The sequence below is a fragment of the Cervus elaphus genome, chromosome 18 (genome assembly GCF_910594005.1).
Source record: "Cervus elaphus chromosome 18, mCerEla1.1, whole genome shotgun sequence".
Taxonomy (NCBI): Eukaryota; Metazoa; Chordata; class Mammalia; order Artiodactyla; family Cervidae; genus Cervus; species Cervus elaphus.
Genome location: NC_057832.1, coordinates 84,085,419 through 84,097,560, shown reverse-complemented (window position 1 = coordinate 84,097,560; position 12,142 = coordinate 84,085,419). Strand labels below are relative to the sequence as shown.

The following is a 12,142-nucleotide window of genomic DNA, read 5'->3' as shown; positions in this document are numbered from 1 at the left end:
ACTGAGACACAGAAAAGTGACCCTGCTTGCCCAAGGTAATGCATTTACTAAATGGCAGACTCTGGGGGGAGCTCTGGGTCCACAGTCCCCCGTATCAGACAACTTCTTCACGCATCCCTTAGACCAAGAGGATAGTAGGCCTGCGTCTCAGCAGTTACTTCTGCAGGGGAAGAACAGAATCAAGACTCTGAGGAGAAACTTCCACACGGATAAGCAGGTCTCATGGGAAAGCAAACTCTATGAGCCCAATGCTCTAACTCTGGCTCAAGCTCTTAGCTGGCTATATGACTGTGGGCAGATTATTACCTTACCTTACAGAGGAAAAAAAGGAAGAAGACTGAACTAGTTGACCTATAGCTTTCAAAATAGGCAAATAATATACAACTCAATAACAAAAAAAACCAAACAACCCAAAGGAAAAATGGGCAGGAGACCTAAACAGACATTTCTCCAAAGACATACAGATGGCCAATAGGCACATGAAAAGATGATCAAATCACTATTAGACAAATGCAAATCAAAACTACAATGAGGTATTCACCTCACACTGGTCAGAATGGCCATCACTAAAAAACCTACAAATAATAAACGCTGGAGAGGATGTAGAGAAAAGGTCAGCCTCCTACACTGTTGGTGAAAATGTTAATTGGTACAGCCACTATGGAGGTTCCCTAAAAAAGTAAAAATAGAGTTACCACAAAATCCAGCAATACCACTCCTATATCCAGAGAATATTCTAATCAGAAAAGACATATGCACCCCAGTTTACAACAGCCAATACATGATAGCAATGCAAATGTCCATCAACAGACGAGTGGATAAAGAAGATGTGATGCACACACACACACACACACACACACACACACACAAAATGGAATGCTACTGGGCTATTAAGAAAAAAAAAGAAGGAAATAATGCCATCTGCAGCAACATGGACAGACCCAGGGATTATCATACCAAGTGAAGTAAGCCAGACAGAAAAAAAAACAAATATCATATGATATCACTTATACGTGAAATCTAAAAGAGATACAAATGAACTTATACACAGAGCAGGCGCAGACCCACAGACACAGAAAACAAACTTACAGTTAACAAAGAGAAGGGAAGATAAGTTATAAGGTTAAATTACCAGACACATACTACTATGTATAAACCAGATAAGCAACAAGATCCTACTGTATGGCACAAGGAACTATATTCAGTGTCTCATAATAAACCATGATGGGGGGAGAGAAAAAGAAAAGAAAGAAGCAGCAAGTAGAAATCCTTACTTGGGAAGAGATGGTGGTTCCCTGGGGACTTCAGCAGCACCAGCATCTGCTCCCGGCGGCTCTGCCTCCCCAGAGCCGACAGCCACTTCCTGCACGGCGCCCTGTGGGCCTGGGGGCTCCTGAGGCCCACCTGAGTCTGCGGTGGAGTCTACCTCCACCTCCTGAACCGGGGCCGGAACTGGCCCCTGCTCCGCTGTGGCAGCTGCCGCCGCCGTGGCCTCCTCTTCTTCCTTCCTCCTGATTTCCTCCTCTAGGTCTTTTCTCCTCTTTTCGTCATCCTGACGGGCCATGTGGTCAAAACTTTTGAATACCTAAAATCAAACAGCAATTCAGTGTTGAGTTCATCTGCCAGTACTGTATCACACATTCTGCAGAAATACAGCAAAATCTGGTAAAAAAAAAAAAAAGAATGAAAAAGCAATAGATAAGAAAATGTTCCCACTGGCAAAATGGAAATGCACTTCAGCTTCACCAAAAGCCACTATGAAAACAATCTTTAACAGGGGAATTCCAACATCAACGAAAAAGTGAAACTTTTACAAGCCAAGGCTCACAATATTTATACACCTATGAGCCCAACATTTACGTCAAAAGGATGCGTAACTAAATGGTCTCATCTGTCATTACTTCTACAGCCCCAGAGAGTCTTGTTCCAAATGCAAAGAACCCACTGTCCTGGTGCTGAGAGCTATAAAGGCACCAACAACTCAGATGCAAAAAGGGAAGATGGAGAATGAGCTGAATTTCAATCCACAATACAGGCCGGCTCGCTGGACTGCTGCTATCTTCCTACACTGCATGGGAGGAGGGGCAGTGCAGGTCTTGCCCTGGGAATTCAAAAGACGTTCGCAACGTGCCTACAACCTGCCAGGAGCACCAAATTCCAACGACAGCTCCCACCCTTGAAGAACTCAACTTTCTGGCATGTGGATCAGTCATTAATCTTCCCTGGGACCCAGTCACACCCAAAAAAGTGCTGCAACTCTCCATCCAACAAGTGCACGGGAAAATGACATTTTGCATGCACTATTCAAGGGAGCACATAACCCTCAAGTATAGCCAGGACAGACCCAGAAATGACAAGTCTGACAGGAAAGGCTGTGATAAATACATGTGATGCCATCGGAATGTGGGTGCAAATGAGCATTCTGGCAAGAGAGCGCTAAGGACATCTCTTAGAAGAAGGGGGTCTGAATCAGACCTTGAATGAAAGGTACCTCTTCCAGAGGAACGACAGGAGGAAATGTCACAGCGCCAAGAGGTGGGCTCATCAAGAAATATCTCTTTCGGCAGCTGGAGGCAGAAAAGCCAGAAGATCCACCTTGAAAAGTAGGTGAGAGGAGACCCTAACATTCAATCCAGCAACCGTGCTCCTTGGTATTTACCCAAAGAACTTGAAAACATGTACCAACAAAAACCTGTACACGGATGTATATAGCAACTTCATTCATAACAGCCAAAACCTGGAAGCAACCAAGATATCCTTCAATAAATGATGGGATAAACAAACTGGTACATCCAGACAATGGAATATTATTCTGCCATAAAAAGAAATGAGCTATCAGCCATGAAGAGACATGGAGGTTATTTAAATGCATATTAGTAAAAGAAGCCAATCTGAAAATGCTACACAATGTATGATTCCAACTATATGATACTGTGGAAAAGGTAAAAGTTTAGAGGCAATAAAAAGACCAGTGGTTGCCAGAGGTTGAGGGGAGAAAGGAATGAACAGGTAAGACTACACAGGATTTTTTAGGGCAGTGAAAATACTGTGTGATGTCATAATGAGGGATACATGTCATGATACATTTGTCCAAACCCCATAAAGTGAACAACACTAAGAATGACCTCCAAAGTCAAGTCTGGGTTTGGGTGACTATGATAGGTCAATGCAGGTCCATCCATTGTAAGAAACGCACCACTCTGGTGGGGGACACTGACACCAGGGGAAGCTGTGGGGGTGGGGGCGGCAGGGAGTAAATGGGAAATCTCTGTCCTTTCCCCTCAGTTTTGTTCTGAGCCTGAAACTACTCTAAAAAGTAGTGTTAACAAAATAAAAGTGTTTTAAAGTGTGTAGGAGTCAGTTTCCAAAGGGTTAGAATGCAGACAGGGGCTAAATAACTGCTGTGTGCACTGGGCAAGAAGACAGAACAAGAGAAATTACAATGTCAGTGTTTTTATAAACATTCTCTCACAACGCTCAGGAAAATGCTGTCAGGAAGATAGCACTGATATTTCAAAGATGAGGGAAAACTAAGCTCAGAGGGTAACTTGCCCAAGATCCTGCCAATGAAAGAAGAAAGTAAAAAATTATACAGGAAGCACACTAAACATTGAAAGGAAATGTAGGCAGAGGAAGGCAAGGGAAATCCTAAGGTTAAAAACTAGAAACAGTACCTATCTCTGCTTCTCCAGAGAACCTGAGGCCCTGACTCACTCCTCTCACACCCATGTCACTGACACCAGACACCAGACCCACTGCCCTCAGAGCCATTCATCTTCCTGACACACCACATCTTCATATTAACTCCAGAAAAGAAGTAACAGCAAGGGCTCTCTCCTAACACTGGGGACCTCCCTTGGACCCCAGCCTCATACTCCTGATGACACTGTGGCCCCCACTGCCCTTGCTTACTCAGCACCCCCGCCTCCTCTAAGATGACACCTGCTTCACCTCTCACATCACCGCTGACCTCAGCACTCATTTCAGAATCCTGGATTGCGGAGCTGGAAGACATGTCCCTGACCTCCAGTCAACCTTCTCAACTGACAGAGGACAGTGATTCTCCCAAGACTTCCCAAGAAGCTCAGGGAGGAGCAAAAAGAGCTAGCTTTCCTGACTCTCATGGGGAGGTGGGGTGGGGGGGTAACCTTTTAAGCAGGGTTCCCAAACTGAACTGCAGAAGAAACACAGGTTCAACTGAAATGAACAAAATGTCAGTCTAAATTACTGTTTGCTTAAAATATACTAATAAATAAGGGAGTGGAATACAGTTTCCACATGCATCTTTCCTGCTGAAGGTCCTTCAAACTGTACAGCCAGGTTGTGCAAGCCCTTAGAACTGGGAGGAAAAGCTGAAGAAGGTTTAAACCACACAAACATCCCATACCCCAAAATATCAGGGAAAAACAGGAGTTCCAGAATGAAGCATTACAATTCTCCCATCCAAACTCTCTTTGCCTGAGTTCTGAAGAGACCCCCAAGCACCCCACTGCCCAATGCCTCTGTGAATAAAAGAACAGCTCCCCAGGATTTACCCTGATCTACTCAACCGTCTAGTCAAGGCTATGGTTTTTCCAGTGGTCATGTAAGGGTGTGAGAGTTGGACTATAAAGAAAGCTGAGCACCAAAGAATTGATGCTTTTGAACTATGGTGTTGGAGAAGACTCTTGAGAGTCCCTTGGACTGCAAGGAGATCCAACCAGTCCATCCTAAAGGAGATCAGTCCTGGGTGTTCACTGGAAGGACTGATGTTGAAGCTGAAACTCCAATACTTTGGCCACCTGATGCGAAGAGCTGGCTCATTTGAGAAGACCCTGATGCTGGGAAAGATTGAGGGTAGGAGGAGAAGGGGATGACAGAGGATGAGATGGTTGCGGCATCACCAACTTAATGGACATGGTTTTGGGTGGACTCCAGGAGTTGGTGATGGACAGGGAGGCCTGGCATGCTGCAGTTCATGGGGTCACAAAGACTCAGACACGACTGAGTGACTGAACTGAACTGAACTCAACCAAAATAACCAGGGGATATCTGCTCTTTTAAAGTTCCTTGAGCAATGCTGATGACTGAGAACCACTTTCAGAAAACACTACACTCCTCTTAACTACCTGCCAGAAATTGTCCCTCTTGGTTTCCATGGAATTTACTGCCCTGCCCATTTCCCTCCATCCCCCTCCCCCTCCCACAGCCTCTTGCTTCTCCAATTCCTTCTCTGGGGTCCTTCCCTCCAAAGGCACCTTCTCTCTGCCCTGCTCCTCCACCTTCAGCTCCTCTCCTTTAAACCACTCAGATTTCTTCTACCTCCCATGAGCTTCAGTGCCACAATTCAACAGCCTATGGACAGAGACTTCTGTCTGCAATCTCCAATTCAACTTGTCTAAAACTAAGCTTCTTCCCCTAAATTCAGGTGACAGTTCAGTGACTGCATTACCATTATTACTGTGCCCTGGTCTGAAACCTTGGGTCACCTCTGGCCCATCCCACCCCTCTCTCTGCCTTGTTCCCCACCTCCACTTTACTAAACTGTTCACCAAGTCTTAACCTTTGAGAGTGTCTAAAACATAGTAGGTGTCTTACATACTGTTACCAGATTCATGAATTACCTCTGTCAGTTCATCTGTAAAACAAGGAGAAAGATCAGCCTTTTCAGGTTGTTAAGAACAAATGACAACCTCGATAAAAAATTACATAATAATTAGTACATACTAGGTGCTCGGTAAATGTTCCTTTCTTTTTTCTGCAAAAGATCACCCTAGATGAAAGTGTTGCCACTCTACAATGGACTGGTTAAATAATAGAACAGAAAAATATGGAATCGGAAAAATGAAGTTTTGAGCTATAGCTCTATGATGAGTTTGGTCAAATCAAACCACCTGATCTGCTGAACTGGCACCCTCATCTGCCACATAAAATTCAACCTTATCTATTTCACAAGCTTCTGTGAAATTATTAATTTGCCAAAGGATTTGCTAAAAACCATCTCTGACACACAGCTCTCTGATCACTTGGATGGTACTTAACCACTTCAAGGATGAGCAACAGCCTTAAGTTTTCAAACTGAATACCAACCTCACTCCTCATTTGACCATAGTATCTCTGGTAGTTATTCAAACATTTTAAGCGTTTGTTTCTTCATACAGGCACTTAGGAAAGTAATATCGGACCAACCTGAAGCGAGCAGCAAGACTTCACGAGATAAACCTTTGAAATCACTTCATAAACTGTAAAGTGCTAGACGACAGTGAGAGGTATCACCAGAATTTCTACTTTCTCAGGTTCCTGGCTCAATGCTTGACTGAGTATGCTCTTTCGATCCCATCAAAATTCCACCTCCTCTACAAAACTTGTCTTCATTTCCAAAAGATCATTTCTATTCATTTCCTTCCAATGGCTCTGTCAGGTAACAGGCAAAGGTCCCTGTTACTGTATTTCGTCTCTTTAAGTATAGCGTAAGTGTCCCAAGCAGAGAAACCATTATTTAACCATCCGCATAACCAGTGTATCTCCAGTGCCTGCGGTGGCTGAGTGTGTGAACTCTTGCTTATTACATTTCAAATACCCCGTCAACTTCAGTGAATGATACCCTCCAACATAAACTTAACCTGGGATGCACAGATATACGCTCATATGTAAACTTATTAAGTACTATTATACTATGACTGTCTTTGACGTGAAAAGTCACATTTCAAATAAAAGAACCACACCCATCACACAGCCTCCCCCTCGTCCAGCAGTCGTAGTTCTGGGGTGTGCAGGTGTCCGTGCTGCCGCCGCCCATTCCCCAGTCTAGCCTGCATTGTTTTCATTCTCTGACTGGCCGGCCTTGTCACTCGAAGGGTTACGCGCTGCTGGAGGTGACCGGGGCCCTGAGCTTCTGATATCCAAATGCACCCTATCGGACCGGGCTATTCTAGAGCCGGCACCTCTCACAGGAGTAAACTGATATCAGATCAGCATCTCCGCAGAAGCCGCGGCCGCAGGAGGCGGGTCGGGGGAAGCGCCAGAGCATAAACTGAGGTCGGCAGCGAAAGAAGCGGTGGGCTCGCAGCAGCCTGAGCTCCCAGAGGGTCAAGGACTACGGGAGCGGGCTTGTGGGGGTCGGGGCTCCCACGATCACGATCTTCCCCCACCTCACCCCGAGCTTCCCGCCCGCCGCGCGTTACCTGCAGCACCAGCGCCTGCGCGGCCCCCGGGGGAAAGCCCATGCGGTCCGACGGGTGGCGCAGCAGGCGGTAGAAGTCCGTTTTGCGGTAGAGGAAGCCGAAGAGCACACGCAGAAAGTCCTGAACGTTGCCCACGTGCTGCAAGATGCCCAGCAGGGCCTGATCGTACAGCTCGGCCGCCCCAGGCTCCATGGCGTCGCCGGCCAGAGGAAAGCTCACTCACTGCGGGCGCGGCCCGGACGCCGGCCTATGGCCACTTCCGGTGCTCTGCAGTAACGGCCCCGGCCGCTAGTGCGCCCGGGAAACTTCCGGCCCGCGCTTGTTCGCCCCCGCGGCGGAGCTGGGCTGGACTGCGCTGGAGCGACTGGACCCGGGCACCGCCCCTACTGCCCCCGGGCTTCTGGGGCGGTCTGGCTGAGGAGCAGAAGTGGGCCCCGAAGAGCAAGAGGGCCCGGGGCTGCGGCATTGAGGGCGCTTAGTGGCCATGTTGGAAACTGGCGGAAGAGTTGTAGCGCCGGCAACAATTGTTACGTGAGCCATGCTGTTGTCACGTGGTTTGTGGGCTGTGTTCCAGACTGGATGTCCAGAAGCAAGGCGGGACAGCGAGAACCTCTTGCTTGCGAGTCCAAAGAGGAAAATGCGACCTTTCTGTTGGTGTGTTTACCGTTACTAACGTAGTCGTGGGTGAAATGCAAGGTGATATGCATAAATAAAAGAAGACAAGATTGTCAAGTGAGTGCATGTACCAGTATTAAATGGAAAGAGCTAGATGCAGAATAGAGAATCTGGTCTGCCGTGCTGTAAAATATACGTATACGTATATATATGTGTGTATAGTATATACATGTGTACGCATAGTATATATATACACAGACAGCATGTGTACGTGTTCTAAGGGTCTGTCAATGCATAATCTGAAACTCAAAACATAACACTCAAATATATAATGAACACGTCAGAGATTTATCCATTTTAATTAACAGTAACCAATGATATGATAAAGCTAGTTTGAGAAGCTTTTCGAGAAACTGGGTATTTATAACTCTTTCAGAAAACAGAGTAAGATGGCTAGATTGGATACAAAGCTGGCTGGTGTCCTATAAAATGATGTAGATTATCTTTCCTAGTGGATAGAAATGATTTGCATTGCTACTGGCCTGAAATCTAAAAGTTAACATGTATCTTAATAGTGTATGGACTCTAATGGATTGTAAACAAAGTCAAACTCAGATAAACTGCTGTAGAGCAGCGTTCTGAAACTTTTTGGACTTAGGACTTATTTACAGGGGATTCCCTGAGGGTCCAGTGGTTAGGACTCTGCACTCTCACATCAGAGTGCCCAAGTTCAATCCCTGGTCCAGGAACTAAGATCCCACAAGTGTGGCCATGGCCAAAAGGAGAAAAAAAAAAAAAAGACCCATTTTCATTCTTAAAAATATATCAAAGACTCTTTGGAGTCTTCCATAAATTTTATGTGTATTATGTTTATTGGACATACCATATTGGACATAAAAACAGAAAATGTTTAAATATTTATTTATGCATTTTAGTAACCATAAAAACATGTTAACATATTTTTGTAAAGGAATAATGTTCTTCAGAGCAGTAAAAGTTTATGAGAAAAAAAAAAGTTTATGAGAAATAAAGCAGCCTTTTAAACTTTTGCAAATCTCTTTACTATCTAGCTTAATTGAATTGAAGACAGCCAGATTCTCACATCTGCTGCGTTCACTGCATTGCAGTATGGTGTTTTGATTGAAATATGAGAAACCCAGTCTTATACAAATAGCAGTTTAATTGCCTTTTTAAATAAATGTGAGTATTATTCTTGGAAACTACACCAACATTCAACAAATTGTAGTTTCTTAAAGATTAGTTGCACTGTGAAATCTGAAATTGTATCAATAAATGTCTCCTACTTTGTCACATTAATATCTGTTGGTCTGTCCTAATACTTTGAGTGGATCTTTGTTCACAATCTAGTCTCTGTATACACAGAGCAAGGAGAGATGGAAGAAAGAGGCAGACCACTTCAGACTGGTAGGTAGGAGGTTTAATAAGCAAGGAAAGTTACAAGACTTGTCCTGGGCAGCCCCAAGACCAGTATATTTTCACGTCCACTTTGCCAGAATCGTAAATGTTTATACAGACACCTTAACTGGGTTCAATCACATACACTGTCCAGATGGGCTCAAAAACATCTTCCTCTCTCAAGGTATTGAGAGAGGAAGATGTTGTTGAAAACAACTGTTGCTGAGGGAATGGTAGGCAGAGCATACATTACAAGGACAGAGGAAAGGGTGAGGAGTCTTCCATTGCCTGGGTCTAGCTAGAGGGTCAACCAGGGATCATGTTCTCCTGAATACCCCCAACAAACTTTTACACATGTGATTTTGTAAAATCAGAATGGAATAAAGAATGTGATGCAGGAATCTAACTATATTAAAAATGTATAAGGGCTTCCCTGGTGGTCCAGGGGTCAAGAATCCTGCCAATGCAGGAGAAACGAGTTCAATGCCTGGTCTGGGAATATTGCACATGCTGCAGAACAAATAAACCTGTGCCCCACAACTACTGAACCCATGCACTTAGAGTCTGTGCTCTACAACAACAGAAGCCACTGCAGTGAGAGGCCCATGCATCACAACTAAAGAGTAGCCCCCGATCTCTGCAACTAGAGAAAGCCCGAAGGCGGAAACAAAAACCTAGCTCAGCCAAAAATAAATAAATAAATATTTTTTAAATGTATAAAGCAGCTTCTCTGAAAGGGATACTGACCCCATCTGAAAGATGCTAACCCACGTAACTCTGGAAAGGAATGGTGTCTGTAAGACTAAAGGCAAAAGGAATTGCACGTAAACACTAAATTCTAAAGTTGTTTTCCACAGGAGTGTAGGTTATCATTTCTGAGACTCCTCCATATGCGTAAAGGTAATCAACAACTAAGTAAATGGTGAGGGTGGTGGAGCCCGGCTTCTCTTTAGTGGCATGAGAGGCTCCAGAGAAGCAAGAAAGGAGTCTGGAATGATTCATGTGGTTATGGGTTAGAACTGGAGGCATCAGCATAAACTCCTTTTTAGTGTAGATACAGATGGCTTTTCATAGAAATATTTCTAGAAATGTGTACATACACAGGTCAGTATTAACATATGTATGCCCTTGCTCTCTCAGCTGAGAGGATCAGAAGCAACAAAGCCCCAGCAGCAACACACACTGAACACCCAGATCCTGATTTCTAAACTTATCTCCAGATGAAGGGCTGGAACTCCTGAGAGAAATGGCTCACTCTAGGACTAAGACAGAAATATACAAGTTGAGCCTGTACCATCTTATAATGTCAGGAAGTACGGAAGTGCTCACAAAGAGGGGAAAAAACCCACAGTGAAGGGAATATGTCAAAGGGACCTAGGAGCCAACTGGAAGACTTCCCAATGGCCAAATGTGGAGCAAATAGTCACTATATCAAAACCCAAAGTAAAAACTGAGCATCCTTGGTTCCATACTGATAAAGATAGCATACTGAATAAATAATAAATGGAGGAGAACAATTTTCCTGTTCAGAAGAGTTCCAAATAATTTATGCAAACACTCCACCCTCCGGGAAGTAGAGCATAACCACTCACCCTTAAGTGTGGGCTGTGCATAGCAACTTCCCTCCAAAGAGTGCAGCGTGCAGACAGGTGCAAGTGTACAGAGGAGACGCCTGGCCGACACAACCTCAGCCAGGCGGTCACAGTCAGCGTGACAGCGACCAGCTATGGTGACTGCAGGCACCCTTGACACTATGGGCTGAGACCGGCTCTCTGCCTCGTGGTCTCCCTCCGAAAAACCCATCACTTTTGTCTAATCGGGAGAAATACTAGACAAACCCCATTTGAAGGACATTCTTTAAAAAAGCTGACCAGTCTTCAACTGTCCAGGTCACCAAAACAAAGAAAAGGAGAGCCTGACATACTGTCAGAAACGAAAGGAGCCTAAGGAAACATAACAACCGAGTGTTGTGGAGTGTCCTGGACAGGATCCTGGCTCAGAAAAAGGAGCCTGGGTAAAATTACGGAAATCTAAGCAAAATATGGATTTTGGTTAGTAGTAATTGTCAGTACTGGTTCATCCATGGTACACTGACAAGTGTATCACACTAATGTGTTACTCGGGTAAATTTTTGGGGGCGGGCGGGGGGCATACAGGAACTCTCTGTATTATCTTTGTAATTTTCCTGTAAAACTATTCTAACATAAAAAAGTTTTATTTTTAAAAAAAGTATTTTTTAAAAAGGGATAACAATCTATAACCCCACTCCCCTCCCTCCCAGAAACAAGTGGAGTGTTGTGTTGGCATTGGTGCCGGGAAAGAGGCACCCTTATGGGGTGGAGGTGTGCATAGGGCAGACGCCCTGGAAGGCACTAGTCTGTATCCCTTCAGTGCTACAGCGATGGTAGCTCCCCACACACAGACAGGAGACGTGTAAACACCTGCTCATCACACAGGTCCATGGTTCCATACCTGAAGTCCCATATGTGAGCTGAATTTCAGAATTTAGAACATTTTTTCAGAAATGTAATTTGATGCTTACAGTACATTAGATATTAGACCTCATCAGTATCTGGGGTAGCAACATGAAATCAAACTTGTTAATGTGCTGAAATATATGACTATTCACATCAAGTTGGTTGAAGAGTGTAAGTATCCTATTTAAAAAAAAAAAAAGAAGTGTTAGTCGCTCAGTTGTGTCTGACTCTTTGCAACCCCATGGACTATAGCCCACCAGGCTCCTCTGTCCGTGGAATTCTCCAGGCAGGAATACTGGAGCAGGTTGCCATTTCCTTCTCCAGGGAATCTTCCCATCCCAAGGATAGAACCTGAATCTCCTGCATTGCAGGCAAATTCTTTACCGTCTGAGCCACCAGGGAAGCCTATTTATAAAGAGTATAAATAGATACATCGTGTCTGATCAGTCTTTGCTAGGAAATGAGTTTGTC

At 44.6% G+C, this 12,142-nt stretch overlaps 1 protein-coding gene across 1 annotated transcript in view; it reads right to left on the bottom strand.

The window, feature by feature from the left end:
• The window catches only part of NUDCD3 (NudC domain containing 3), a 69,284-nt gene extending 61,719 nt beyond the window's left edge, over positions 1-7,565 (bottom strand). Inside the window, exons 1-2 of the mRNA XM_043871957.1 lie at positions 7,164-7,565; positions 1,275-1,585 (exon numbers count right to left, since the gene is read on the bottom strand). Coding sequence (XP_043727892.1) covers positions 1,275-1,585; positions 7,164-7,355 — 503 coding nt within the window. The 5' untranslated portion in view covers positions 7,356-7,565. The remainder of the gene's footprint in view (positions 1-1,274; positions 1,586-7,163) is intronic.
• Positions 7,566-12,142: the final 4,577 nt, after the last annotated feature.